Consider the following 15,318-nt stretch of genomic DNA (forward strand, 5'->3'; position numbering starts at 1 on the left):
TTTGACCAGAATTGAATTTGTGCTAAGAATTTTATTAGTTTCGAAAATAATTGAATTCTTGAGACGAATTTTTTAATAATATTTCTTTTTAAATACCTAATTATTTTTAGTACAAAAATAAATAATTTATTGAATAATTGAATGCTTCTCAAAATTGAATTCTCATAAAGAAATTTATTAGCAAATTTTTAAATAATTGAATTCTTTTGACGAATTTTAATAAAATTTTAAGAACATTTTTCGAGGAATTCGATTAAAATTGTATAAAAAATAATTGAAATTCTGCAATGAGTTTTATTATTTATGAAAATAATAATTGAATCCCTGTAAAAAATTGTATTACATATTTATAAAAATAATTGAATCTCTGTAAACATAAATTGAATATTTTTAAAAATAATAGAATTATTGCGAAGAAATTTATAAAAAAAATTTTAAATAATTCATTTTTTTTGGAAAATTTTATTAAAATAGTAGATATTGAAAATCATTGACTGGAGGAGAATTTTTTAAACAAAATTGAATTCTGCGAAGAATTTTATTACTTTTGAAAATAATTGAATTCTTGAGATGAATTTTTTAATAATATTTCTTTTCAAATACCTAATTGAATTCTTTTGTGAAATTTTATTGAAATAGTAGTAGATATTGAAAATAATTGAATTTTGTGATGAGTTTTATTATTTATGAAAATAATTGTAAATCTATAAATTTTTTTATTATTTATGAAAATAATTGAATTATTGCGAAGAAAAATTGTAAAGACAACTCTTTTAAAACTGAATTAAGAAATTTGAATTAAGAAAATTGAATTAAAGAAAAATTAGATTTCAAGAATAAGCACAATAACTTTAGAAAACAATAATTTTCCAGGATTCCAATCAAAATTCCCTGACTTTTCAAGGTTTTTTCATGGTTTATAAAATTCCCTGACATTTCCAGGTTTTCCAGGTTTCCAGGTTGCGTGGCAACCCTGAAAATAAATAATTATTTGAATAATAATTTTTCGATTTTCTTTATTTACAGAAAAGTTGGTGGTTTCGATCTGTCGATTCAAGGTTGGGGCAAAGAAGACGTCGACTTTTTCGAGAAGTCCGTGAAATCAAACTTGGAAGTGTTTCGTGCACCAGATCGCAATTTAATTCACGTCTATCATGGAGTTGAATGTGACTCTGAACTTTCCGGTGTACAATTATTAATGTGTAAAGGCACGAAGGCGGACACTTACGCGGGTACGGAACAACTCGCCGATTTTATTTATCGACATCCGGATTACTTACGATTTGCGAAAACGCGAAGGTTTCGAGCTTCGAAGCCAGGCGAATAAAAACTATCTGTGAATTAAAAATACTCTTTTTTTTAATATTGAATTTTGTTTTATTACTTTATAAGTAACTACGAATTAGAATTCAAATTAGAATTTAAATTATAATTCGAATCAGAATTCAAAAAACTTCTTTTTAAAATTGAAGGCTAACTTATTTACCTCAATGAGATTCAAGTATCTTTTTAGTTTCGACTTTTTAGTGATAAATTTTTTTTTTCTGACTCTAAATGCACAATTCTGTGCCAAGAAGATGATTTTTTAAAGACTTGTAAATACAGTGTATAATATTAAGAGTTTAAGAAACTTTAAAGACTTCGAAAGAACGTAAAAGAAAAAAATGTATAATAGGAAGCGTGTCATTATTTTCAACTATTTATAATTAAAAATTACAAATCGATGACTGACATAATATAATGACAGTGGAGAGAAACGATTTTTTTACGCTCAAATTGTAAAAAGTATTTTCCGATCGATTTTTTTTTATAAATATTATTTATATAATTCATCGACATTTGTGTAATTTTAATGCCGAGGAGCATTGAATATTGAAATACGCTTTATAGCTCTCTCTCACTCTATCAAATAATAACTGCGCTGAAATAGTTATAAATAAATGTGATATTACGGTGCCTTTAAAATTTATTCGATTTCATTTATTTCGTCCTGGAAAATTTAATTTTAAACTTTTTTTTTCATTCCGTTTGAATACAATCTAATCTAATTTTTCAATTTCGTTTGAAAATTATCGTAAAAATGGGAGAAAAGTTTAGTAAAACTGAATTATTGGGAATTTTTTTTACAGGCTGCGAACGCAATTTATTTGACAAAAAGGGTCGAAAAATTAAATTTGACGACTAAAAAAAAACTCATTTTAGTCGATTCTGTTTGCAAAAATTTCCAAAAGATGGTCACAAAAATTTAATTATGCATTTCCCTGATTTCTAGAAAGAAAATTAACGTCCTTCCTTATTCTGATAATAAGTTCAATTTTTAATTTAAATTTTCCCGGAATTATTCATAATTGTCAATTAGCTTTAATTATTTTTTCAAGTCAATTTTTAATTTTTCTAAAATTAAATTAGTTTCCAAATTTACAGTTAGAATTCTTCGAAAATACGATTATATTTCATAATAATTTCTAGAAGTACAAAAAGTAAGATGCTTTAAAAAATAAAACTATTTCATAATTGTCAAGTTTCGATAATTTTACAAAATATAAAATTATTTCAATTTTTTTAAAATTATTTTCTGGAATTCAAATCTATTTTTAAAAAGAATTTTAATTATTACAATTTTTCAAAAAATTAATTTATTTCAGAAATTCGACTAAATTTAATTATTTAGATAACCAATAATTTTTTTAAAATAAATATTTAATTACTTAATTGTTATTTTCACAAGAATTAAAATGTAAAACATTCTGAAATTTAATTATTTCTTAAAATTACAACTGTAATTCTTCCAAAATTTAATTATTTTTATAAAAAAGTTATTTAAATATTTTACTTTTAAAATTTAACAATTAAAATTTCAAAGACCTCAATTTAAAAGCTTTTGAAATTCAATTATTTTTCAAAATTTCCGAAAGAATTCTTCAAAAATACTTTTTAAAAGTTTTTTTTTTAAAAATTAAAATTAAAAATAAATTTTAAAATGAAAAAAATAAAATTATTTTAAAATACAAAATTTATTTTCATAATTGTCAAATTTTATAATTTGACAAAATTTACAATTTTTTTTCAATTTTTTGAATTATCTTAAAAAAAATTTGATTACAATTTTTCAAAAAACTCATTTCTTTCAAATTTCTACATTAAATTATTCAAAAGTTAAATATTTATTGTTATTTATTTTTCCACAGAAATTAAAATTTTCAAAGATTTCAATTTAAAAACCTTTTGAAATTCAATTATTTCCAAAAATTTCCACTACAACGCTTCTAAAATTCAATTTTTTTTTCAAAATTTTCAGTTCGATTTCTTCAAAAAAACACGATTAATATTTAAAAATAATTTTTAAAAGTAAAAAAATATTTTTTGCAGTATAAAATTTATTTCAATGAAATTTGTCGAAATTTCCATTTATTTCAGTTTTTAAAATTAATTTTCTGAGATTTCACAATCTTGAATAAATTTTAATTACAATTTTTCAAAAACCTTATTTTTCTCACAATTTCTAAATGAAATTATTAAAAAATTCAATAATTTATTGTTAAATTAATATTTAAATATTTATTATTTTTTTTCACATGGACAAAAATTTTCCATAATTTAAATGTAAAACCTTTTTAAATTTAATTATTTCTCAGAATTCCCATTACAATGCTTCTAATATTCAATTATTTTCCAAATTTTAGAATTCTTCAAAGATACGATTATTCTTTAGAAACAAATTTTAAAAAGTAAAAAAAAAATAAAATAAAATTCTTTCTAATATAAAATTTATTTTATTCAAATTTCAATAACTGTTCGAAAATCTCACGTTTTTCACAATTTCTAAATTAAATTATTCAAAAGTTAAAATAAATATTGTTAAATAAATATTTAAATACCAATTTTTATTTATTTTTTCAAAGGAATTGAAATTTTCCAAGATTTCAATTTGAAGACCTTTTGAAATTTAATTATTTCTCAATTTTATGTATTTATTTATTTCTACAACGCTTTTAATAATTATTTTATTTTAATTTTAACTAAAATTCTCTTTCAAATCCATTCGAAGTGTAAAATTTTACTTGAATTTAATTATTTAAATACAAAAATAAGTAATTAATAAAATGAATTATTTCTGAAAAGTTGCAAATGCAATTTAATTAAAATTTTCTTTCAAATCCATCCGTAGCAGCAAATTTTACTAGAATTGAGAATTGAAATAAAAAAATAAATAATTGATTTCTGAAAAATTAATTGATAAAATAATTGATTTCTGAAAACTTAATTTAAAAATATTAATTCTATTTCAACTATTAGCGGATTAGTAATGCAAATTCTCAAAGAAGAAACAAAAAAGTATTTTTTATTGTCACAATTCGAAAAAAGTATCTAAATCGTAGCAAATTGTAAAAAAAAGTAGTAAATATGTTTTAATAGAGGAGTACGAAGCTCGTTATTAATAAAAATGTAAGAAGTGTAAACTTGTCCTGTTAAGAAAATGCGGTTTCGCTTTTTTAGTAGCACAAAGAGAATCAAACGAATTCAATGAACTATAATAAAGCATCATTATAATCATACAATCAAGAGATATCACCCTTTAAATTACAGGCCGGAGTGATACAGGAAACGGTCGAGACTTCCCGCGTTTTCATTGAGTATGCATATGGTTGCTTTTAAAAAGTACCTATATACATATAATAATCATCTGAGAGGGCGATCGAAATGATAGTGTATTATAAGTTAAGGAGTTCATTCCTATAACCATTAAAAATTGCCCGTCGTTCTAAAACCGTTAGTCTCAAGAACAATTTAGAACAATTTACCACTTCTTACTCTCTATGCTTTTATTAAAGCAACTTTATTTTTACTTATTAATAAAGAAACTCGTTTTTATAGAATTTACACGAAAAAAATACAACTCCTTTATAAACACTTTATTTAGACTCTTTTATTTTAAAGATTCCGAATTACAAAAACACATAATACCTCTTTAAAGTAACACAGAATTTAATCATTTTTTTTTCCAAAGTTCATGACAAATTTAACACAAAGTTAAAAAAAGAGAATAAAAGAAACGGTGTTCTTCGCATTTTTCCAATTCGGCAAATATTACTATAAATATCTTAATTATTAGAAAAATATATGTATACAAAAAAAAATTCACAATCTTAAAATCTAAATAATTCGAAAAACAATTTAAATACAATCTGATAGTAAAATATCAGATCAGAAAAATACAAATGTATCATCTTGTAATAAAATACACATCTCTTTTTTCTAATAGATAACTTAAAGAATTAGAGAACAAAAATCGGCTAATTAACAAAGATTAAATTTTATTTTGATATTAATCAGAAAGCTATTTTAAAATCCACCTTCTTGATTTTCTTCTCCATTATTGAATGTTGGATTAAATTTTCTCGAATTCGGGGGCATATCTTGTGAATAGAAATGCTTCTTTTGTGCGAAGGGATTACGTTCCTGTGAATAGGAAATTCGATCTTGTGGATAAAACTCTTTCTCCTGGGAAAAAGATTGTCTCTCTTGAGGGAAATGCTTTCTATTATATCCCTGTCGGTTATTGTGAAAAAATCGTCCACCCCTACTCTGATTACCACGACCACGATAATTTGGATTGTGATTATTGTATTTATGTGGCATTCCTCCTCCTCTTCTGTTATTAAAACGATTATCCTGACCGTTATGAAAACGATTTCCATTATGACCTCCACGAAAGTTTGAATTATGACCCTGGAATCGTGAATTATATCGACCACCACGATTATTAAATACTCGTTGCTGTTGTTGCTGTGGTGGTAGTGGCGGTTGTTGTTTGAATCGATATTTTCTCTCTTCAGATCGAGGACTTCGACTACGACTTCGGGAAAATGATTTGGATCGATATTTGGGTGGTGAACGACTATAGGAGCGAGAAATTGAGCGGCTGTATTTTCTTTCGAAACTTCCTGATTTTCTGGATCTAATGGAGAATGATCTGGATCTAGAGCGTCTAGCGAAACGTAATCTTGACGATTGAGAACTGGAAGAACTGCATGATCGACTTCTGAGTCGATTAAAATACCTCTCCTCGTTCATTCCCCTAGCGAAAGCTTCGGGTGAATGACTATTGCCATTAACATTATTTTGCGAAGATTCAAATGATTTGGAATTATTTTTATTCTCAAATTGTTTATCGAATATTTCCTTAGGCACAGTTCTCTCTTTTGGAGATGAAATTTGTTGCGAATGATGATTACGCATTTGCTTTTGTGGATTTGAGGAATTATTTGATTCATTTTCATATGAATAGTTTTTGTGCTTACCTCCAGTACTGTCAATGGAAAAATCGTCCCAAGCTTTATTTATTTCAGTTTTGTGTCTGAAAAGAAAATTAATCAATTTTATTAATACTGCAAAAACTGATATTTTTTTAATATTTTATTAAAGAAGACGAAATTTTTATTATTTCAGGGTTGCCACAAAAATTTCATTTCTTTTTTTCCTGTATTTTTTCTGATTTCCAAACAGAATTGACTTTTTCAGTAATTCCTTCAAAATAAATTACAAATAGTTTAAAATAAAATTAGTTATTGTGGCAAACTTCCCTCGATTATTTTCAAAAATTGCAGTAAAATTCATTCGCAAAAATTAAAATTCTTTTAAAAAAATCCAATTATTTTTTATACAATTTTAAGAAAATTCAATTATCTCAATAATTATCAATTACTTGTTTATAAATATTCAATTGTCTTTAAAAAAATAGGGTTGAAATATTATTAAAAAAAACTCATTTTTTAGAATTTTAATAAAACTTTACAAAATTTTAATATTTTTCTTGATCCTTTTCAAAAAAATTTCAATAAATTTCTTTAAAAAATTCAATTATTTTTAATGGAAAGTTTCAAAAAAATTCATGCAATTGTCTATAAAAATTCAATAATCTTTAAAAAAATATAATTGAAGTAATAAGTTAAAATCAAAATTTTTTAGAATTTCAAATAGAATTTTTTAAAATTTTAATATTTCGCACAATTATTTTCAAAAATTTTAATAAAATTCTTTAAAAAATGGAATTTGAATAGAAAATTAGAAAATTTCAATTATTTCACAACTTTTCTAGTACTTGTTTATAAAAGTTCAATTTTCTTCAAAAAATAAAATTGAAGTAATTTGTACACATAATTTTTCAAGATTTTAAATAAAATTTTTCAAAGTTTTAATAACTCCCTTGATTATTTTCAAAAAATTATAATAAAATTCATTGAAAATTTATTTATTTTTGATAGAATTTTAAAAAATTTCAATGATTTAAAAAATTTTCAATTACTTGTTTATAAATATTTACTTAAATTTAAAAAACAGAATTATTGAAATATTTTGAAAATCATAATTATTGAGATATTTTAATAAAATTTTTTGAAACTTTTATATTTCCATTGATTATTTTTAGACATTTTTATAAATTTTTTTATAGAATAAACTTTTAATATAAAATTAGAAAATATTAATTATTTCAAACTTTTCGAATACTTATGTTTATAAAAATTAAATTATCTTTAAAAAGTAAAATTAAAATTTCTCAAAAACCAAAACCTCCCCATTTTTAAATAACTTTCAAAACCTCAATTATTTACACCGATTATTTTTGAAAAATTCAATAATATTTTAGAAAATTGCAATTATTTCAAAAAATAGCAGTTACTTGTTTATAAAAATTTGATTATCTTTAAAAAATAGTATTACAGTATTTTAGAAACCTATTTTTTAAAATTTTTAAATAAAACTTTTCAAAAATTGAATATTTTAAAGTCAAATCTGTTTAAAGTTAACTAATTAATAAAAATTGTACATTTCACAAATTTCAATAAAATTCATAAAAAAATTCCAATTATTTTTAACATAATTTTAGCAAATATCATTTATTTCAATAATTATCAATTACCAGTTCATGAAAATTCAGTAATCTTGAAAAAAAAGAACTGAAATATTTTAATAACATAATTTTTCAGAATTTTAATTATGAAACTTTTCAAAAATTTAATATTGTCCTGCATTGTATTCACAATTTTTAAGAAAATTATTAAATAATTCAATTATTTTAAATAGATTTGAAAGAAATTTCAATTATAACAAAAATTATGAATACTTGTTTATAAAAATCCAATAATTTTAAAAAATACAATTAAAAATTTTTTAAAGACTTCATTTTTCTGAATATTAAATAAAACTTTTTGAAACTTGAAATTTAAAAAATAAGTTTTTTAATTTAAATCTTTTTAAAACTAACTATTTAATAAAAATTGTACATTTCAAAAATTTCAATAAAAATCTTTATAAAAATCGAATTTTATTTCATACAACTTTAGGGGATTTCAATTATTTCAATAATTATCAATTACTTCTTCAGAAGCATTCAATTATCTTTAAAAAATAGAATTGAAATTTCTTGGAAACCTTATTTTTCAGAATTTTAACATTCAATTATTAAATGTAAAATTCCTCGAAAGTGCCTAACTGTTAAATTAAAATTCTTTACAAAGTCGATTTTTAAAAAAATCTGTAATGGAATTCTTTAACTAATTTCATTACATATTTTCAATTTACTTACCTACACAACATTCCAATTATTTTGATAATCTTCCTAAAAACCCAATTTTTTTTTAGAATTTGAAGTAAAATTATTTTAAACTTGAATAATTTTGAAAAGAAATATTTAATTACTATTATATTCTTCGCAGCAATTGAAATTTTTATGAATTTTAGTTTAAAACCTTTAGAAGATTTATTATTTTTTAAAATTGAAACGTTTTTTAAGATAAAATATTTTTTGAATTTCATTAAAATTAATTAACTTTAGGAAAGTTATTCTAGGATTTAATTGATAATAAATTTAATTATTTACTGAACTAAGAAAAATTTAAGCCATTGTTTTGAAATTCATTGCGATTTAAAAGTTTTTACAATGAAAAAAAATGCAAGGAAAGAGTAGTTTTGACCAAAATTTCCTGATTTTCCTAATCAATTTAATTTTTCTGAGTTTCCCTGAATTCCCTCTGCCTTGTGGCAACCCTGTATTTTTCTAAATTTATAAATATTTACCTTGAATCATTGGCATTTCTGTATTTATCACTTGAAGTTGAGGTACTTTGGGGAGAAATTCTAGACTCATGATAAAATAATTGAGATTCTTCTTCGTGATTTGCAAAATAAGCCGGATAATTTGAATTACCCTTCGGCAAATCTTGTAGAGGAGACATTCCATTATTCTCGAATTTTCTTCTTCGAGATTTATATTTTTTGCGATCTTCTTTCTTATAAAGTTTTTCTCTCCTCTCATCTTTGGCTCTCGATTTTCTCTCTTTCCTCCTCTTCTTTTTAATCTTCTCATTATTTTGCTTCTTCTCCTCTTCTCTTTCCATTTTCCATCTAGCCGCTGTCTTAAAAAATATTCTCACCTAAAAAAAACGTAAATGTTATCATTTCTTTTCTACGAAAATAAAAAAAAAAACAATAAAAAGAGTTTTGATTTTAAGATTTAAAATTTTTGAAAAATTCTATTCCATTTTAAAAAATATTAAATTTTAACTTAAACGTACTTTGTCTTCGTAGTCCGAGTCATCCTTCGACTTGTCCAAAAATTTACGGACTTTTAATTCGTAATCTTTAGTATCATCTTCTGAACCTATATCTCTTGGACCCTCTAAATCTAATAAATCATCATTAGTTTCAGGTAAAATATTGTACATGGACATTCTTTTGCTTAATGGCGATAGGGAAGCACGAATTTTTGAGTCGAGTGACTTTTTGTGTGAAGACGAACTTGTTGAAGATCGTGATTCACTGGAAGAGGATGATGAGCTTGATTCTGATTGCGAAGAATCACTGGATGATGAACTTGATGAGGAACTACATTTTCTTTTTTTTCTCGTTATTTTTCTTCTTTTTTGCTTTTTCTTATCTAATTTAGTTGTAGGGTTTTGAGAATCATTCTGATTTTCAATAGTATTTAATACTTGCGTAGAATGTTCATCGTCTTCCTCCATTCCCCCCAATTTTAAATATTCAATTTCATTTTTTGCAATTTCATGGCACGGATCAATGGTTAAACATTTATTGAAGACTTCAAGAGCTTTGTCAAATTCTTTTTCGTCCTCATAGTTCCGTCCTAATGCCACGAGTGTTTCAAGTAAGTATTTACGGGCATTTACGTGTGATTGATTCAATTTTATAGCCATTTCAAAATCATCGACGGCTTTATCCAATTTTCCATTAGTTGTATGTCTGTGAAAGAAGAAATTTTTTATTTAAAACATACTTGAAGGTGCTTAAAAGAAGTTTAATTAAAGAATTAAAGAAGATCAATTAAAGAAGATGAAGATTTGAGAAGATTTAAATTAAATTATAGAAAATTGGTAATTTTTTGTTACTTACAAACAACCACGTGCTACTAATCCTTCTTCATTTAAAGGATCAATGAGTAAGGCTTTATTGAGGCACTTGAAAGCTTCTGAATTTCTTCCTTCTTGAAAGTGATCAATTCCATCTGTTACATAGCGAAATGCCCATTTACTTGACTGTATTTGTCTTAATTTCACACTATATTCATCTAATGGAAAACCGTCTCTGCAAAATAAATATTATTTAATATAATCACAGTAATAAGTGAAGATGAAAATTAAGAAAGTTATTACTTTCTTAATTTTTATCTTAAATAAAACTTAAATTAAAGTATTTATAACTTAAATATTTATAAAACTTACCTCAGACCAATCATATGTGAATGATTATCCTGCCCTAATAATAACAAATCCGAAAGATATTTCGTATTATTTGGATTGCAAAATCCAGGACTATTCTCTAAAATGGATTCGAAAAATTCTCCTTTGTTTTCAACGATTCGCCTAAATAACAAACCAAACAAAAATAAATTTTAAAATATATTAAATATATTAAATATTCATCAATTAAATAAATAATAATAAATTTCAGCAAAATGTGAATGTCTATTTGCTACTATTATTTTACTCATAATACAATTAATAATAATTATTCCAAAACAAAAAAATTAAATGTTTCACAAAACAATTTACTTTCATTATTTGATAAAGTTCTCGTCTTTCGAAAAATCCCTAAATAAGTTAATTATTTTTTTAATAATTGTTAATAATTTTTACTCGACACAAAAATTTATTAGCAAATCTTGCTTTTATCTGTGAAAATTATTAAAATAAGATAAATAGTTCTACGATAAATGCATTGTTTTTTTATTCAAGAAATTATTTTAGCAGGGTTGCCACAAAATTTTTATTCTGTTTTTCGTCCAGACTTTTTCCTAATTTCCAAACAGAATTTTGAATTTTTTAAATTAAAATTGAGATTTAAAACTTTCAGATTGTCTAACAGTTTTTAAAATTAAATTACTGTGCGAACTTCTCTTGATTATTTTTTAAACATTTTATAAAATACTTTTAAAAATTCAATTTTAATAAAAATTTACTAAAATTTACTAAAATCTAATCTAAAAATTTACAAAATTTTAATAATTTCAAAAATTTTCAATTACTTGTTTATAAAAATTCAATTATCTTTAAAAAAAGAGTTAAAATATAATTTAAAAACCTATTTTTTAAAAATTTAAATAAAATTATTTAAAAATTCATTTATTTTTAATTGAATTTTAAAAGACTTTAGTTATTTCAAAAAAATTTTATTATTTATTAATAAACATTCAAATGTGTTTGAAATACAGACTTCAAGTATTTTAAAATCATACCTAATTATTCAGAAATTTTAATATTTCCCTGAAATATTTTCAAAAAATCCATTTAAGATTTTCTTTAAAAAATTCAATATTGAAAGCAAATTAGAAAATTTCAATTATTTCATAAAATTTCAAATAATTGTCTATAAAATCCAATTATCTTTAAAAAATAGAATTGAAATAATTTAAAAACCTATTTTTTTAGAATTTCAAATAAAATTGTTCGAAACATTAATTATCGATTTTTAAAAAAAAAATGTATTATCATAAATAGAATTTAAGGAAATTTCAATAATTTCAAAAATTATCAATTATTACTCTATAAAAATTCAATTATCTTTAAAAAATAAAATTGAAATATTTTAAAAACTTAATTTTTCACAATTTTAAATAAAATTTTCCAAAATTTTAATATTTCCTTCGATTAATTTTTAAAAAATTCAATTACTTTTTTTATAGAATATTAGGAAATTTGAATTATTTCACAAAATTTACAATGACTTGTTTATGAAAATTGAATTCTCTTTTAAAAAATTGTACTGTAATATTTTAAAAACTTAATTCTTTAGAATTTCAAACAAAACTTTTGGAAACTTTAAATTAAAAAATAATTTTCATTGAAATATTTTTAAAATTAATTTTTTATTGTAGATAAAAATTTCTTGAAAATTCAATTTTTTTAAAGAAATCTGTAAAATTCTCGAATAAATCTAATTATTTTCAATTTAATTTCGCTAAATATCCATTAATTCGATAATTTTTCATTAGAATTGTTTTAAAAATTGAAGTATTTTACAAAAATTAAATTAAAATTTTTCAAAAACCTAATATTTTCAGAATTTTAAATAAAATTATTAATTTCTATTCAAGACTTAAACAACTTTTTAACGAAATAAATATAATTATTCACTCCAATTAAAATTTTTAAAATTTTACTGTAAAACCTTCTGAAATTCAATTATTTCTGAAAATTGCAACAGTTTTTAACTAAAATCTTTTCTAATTATAATTTTAAGAATTATTAATTATAATTATAATTCATAAATTGAAGAAAATTATTCTAGAATTTAATTGCTTGAAATGAATTTAATTATTTGCAGAAATAAAAAGAAATCAAATTATTTTAAAATTCATTGTCATTCAAAAGTTTTCAAAGTTGAAAAAAATGCAAGGAGAATTTCTTTTGTACTAATTTCTTGAAATTTGGTATTTTCCCAGTACTTTTGATCAAATTCTCTGATTTTCCTGTAAAGTTTCATTTTTCTCTCATTTTTTCTAACTTTATTCTGATTTTTCTGACTTGTGGCAACCCTGTTTAAATTCTCATTTCAAAATTGTTTTCTTAGAAATCCAATCCAATTTTTTTCAGTTCCATAGCATTAAACTTTAAAAAGAGTATACAAAAGTTTATAGCAAACGTCAATAAAATATGATTGTCATTAATCTAGTACCTAGTTATTTTATACATAATTCATGTACAGAATATCAAATTTATGTGAAAAAAAACGTCCGATACCTAAACTCATAAAAATGTTTCAAACAATTCGAAAGTATTATTTTTTTTATCAATCATCACTATTTATATTATACCTTTATCAAACTAAAATATAGACATTTATTCTAAATTTCAAAAAAAAAAATATACTTATTAAATTATCTACTCGCCTGTAAATGTCCGGAAGTTCACTGGAATCAATAAGACCTAAAGGAGGATGAGGAATCAAACCCTCACGAGGTGTAATATTCATAGAAGCAATAATTCGTTCGGCTTCAACGTTCACATCTTTTACACAAACACAGACTAGATCATCGACCATGTATTCTCGAGTAACTCCATTTTTATCAACCGCTGGCACCGTACACGTATTTAATATTAAAGCCTGCAAGTTGAAAAGCCAATATTTCATTAAGCACAAGTAATATTTTCGACGAAAAATAATTGAAGCAAAAAGAAGAAAAGAAACTAAACATTTTTAATAAATTCATACCTTTACTGTAAGTTCAGGAACTACTCTCGGACAATCACTACAATTGCAAAGTACCTTTAAAAGGAGACCCGTGCTACTTTTTCCCATCACTTGAGTATAAATGATGTCTCCGGTAACCAAGGACTAAAAAAATATAAATTAGTCAAAAAATATATAAATTAGTTTTTAAAAAAATAGAAATATTAGTTACAAATCTCCAATTTCCAAAAATTACCTCTAAAAAGTTACGAACACGCTGAGACTCATCTATTTTAATGAACGAATCAAGTCCTGGCATTGTTCCATATGCCACTAAAAATATCACACAAGTCATTATTTCATTAATCATTCAATTAATTTTTGCTGAAATACCACAAAATTTTCATATTTCAAGAAGCAATATTTTATTCAAGTTTTTACCTTCATGATCAACATACTGACTGACTGGCTCCACGGATTTTTCTAAATTTGATTTACTATACAAAATGTCAGCCTTCTTGGCAATAAATTTTTGCAGCCTCTGTCTTTTCTCATTATCAGATTGACTGAAAAAGAATAAAGAAAAAAGCTATTTCATTAATTGCTCTCACAATTGAAATTGTCGGAAAAAATAAATTACGCAGTAATTGAAAACGAAGTATAGAAAAAAATGATGTAAGAGTTTACCAAAGTGTTTTTTCCCTCTGCTCGTAAACTTCAAAATTCGGTTTTTCAACAAGAAGCACTGACAATTCATCTTTTCCTCGTACTTCGTCCCAAGTTTTCTGTAATTCTTCACCATGATAATTTAAAGTTTGCTCAATTAGAATGGCATCCAATCCATCCACTGAATCCATTACGGTTGATTAAGGTGACAACCTAACCTACAATACTAAAAAAAACTATCTTTGTATATATTTCAGATCCAATTCTGTCAAAACGGAAAACTTTATATCGCGAACTTAAGGAAAATTTACTATTATTAATTTCACCCTTAAATTATTTAACTAGTTTAAAATAACAAATTATTAACAGATCGTTTCCTAGGACAGCAAACCATTTTTTAACGTTTAAAAAACGTGTTTCTAACGAAACAATAACCTCAAATTATTAAAATATTCATTATTTACATAAGTGAAAATTTGATATCAAATAAGTATATGTGAACTATAAATATAATAACCCACGAAATATTCCAAGAGAAAACCAAGAAAACTTACCTTGTTTTTAAAATGATGTTCACTTTTTCCAAAAATATTTGACATTGAGTCAAGAATATTTAATCTAAATTGTTACAAAAAAATGTAATTTTCACTTTATTTACAAAGGAATGTAAAGCAACGAAAAGCAAATTTGTTTGTATAATATATTCATTTTTCTGGCCAGAAGCAAACTATACAACACGAGCAAATACTCTTTGATCTCTGCAGTCTCTGCAGCACATTGTTGAAATATTTCCGGTTTAAGAACTAAGGAAATTGCGCAGTGTTCAACTGCGCATAAAAATAGTTCTACCGGTAAATTCCCCAAATTTAAAGTTGTATAATAGACCCAAAGTTTATAAAGAGAAAGAGAGACCTTTGTCCCAAATAAAAAACCTTGATAGCTAAAATTAAAAAACTAATTTACCTC

At 23.2% G+C, this 15,318-nt stretch overlaps 2 protein-coding genes across 5 annotated transcripts in view; one reads left to right on the plus strand and one right to left on the minus strand.

Moving 5' to 3' along the window:
- The window catches only part of LOC122505105 (chondroitin sulfate synthase 1), a 32,181-nt gene extending 30,216 nt beyond the window's left edge, over positions 1–1,965 (plus strand). For all 4 annotated transcript variants that reach the window (XM_043616558.1, XM_043616561.1, XM_043616560.1 and 1 more), the window contains one exon: positions 1,027–1,965. In XM_043616558.1, coding sequence (XP_043472493.1) covers positions 1,027–1,327 — 301 coding nt within the window. In that variant the 3' untranslated portion in view covers positions 1,328–1,965. The remainder of the gene's footprint in view (positions 1–1,026) is intronic.
- A 2,947-nt stretch (positions 1,966–4,912) lies between these two features.
- LOC122505083 (tetratricopeptide repeat protein 14 homolog) lies at positions 4,913–15,127 on the minus strand. The gene is made up of 11 exons (XM_043616516.1): positions 14,907–15,127; positions 14,374–14,578; positions 14,128–14,252; positions 13,943–14,019; positions 13,729–13,851; positions 13,406–13,620; positions 10,740–10,880; positions 10,411–10,602; positions 9,576–10,260; positions 9,079–9,434; positions 4,913–6,358 (listed from the first exon to the last, which is right to left on the minus strand). The coding sequence occupies exons 2-11, from the start codon at positions 14,541–14,543 to the stop codon at positions 5,344–5,346; spliced, it is 3,099 nt and encodes a 1,032-aa protein (XP_043472451.1). The 5' UTR covers positions 14,544–14,578; positions 14,907–15,127; the 3' UTR covers positions 4,913–5,343.
- Positions 15,128–15,318: the final 191 nt, after the last annotated feature.

Source organism: Leptopilina heterotoma, unplaced genomic scaffold, assembly GCF_015476425.1.
Source record: "Leptopilina heterotoma isolate Lh14 unplaced genomic scaffold, ASM1547642v1 Lhet_340, whole genome shotgun sequence".
In the NCBI taxonomy this organism is placed as follows: domain Eukaryota; kingdom Metazoa; phylum Arthropoda; class Insecta; order Hymenoptera; family Figitidae; genus Leptopilina; species Leptopilina heterotoma.

Coding starts and splice junctions, on each gene's coding strand:
- LOC122505083 (XM_043616516.1), bottom strand. CDS start 14,543: ATGGATTCAGTGGATGGATTGGATGCCATTCTAATTGAGCAAACTTTA. Junction 10,261..10,410: donor TTAGTAGCACGTGGTTGTTT/GTAAGTAACAAA, acceptor CTTCTTTCACAG/ACATACAACTAATGGAAAAT. Junction 9,435..9,575: donor ACTCGGACTACGAAGACAAA/GTACGTTTAAGT, acceptor CGTTTTTTTTAG/GTGAGAATATTTTTTAAGAC.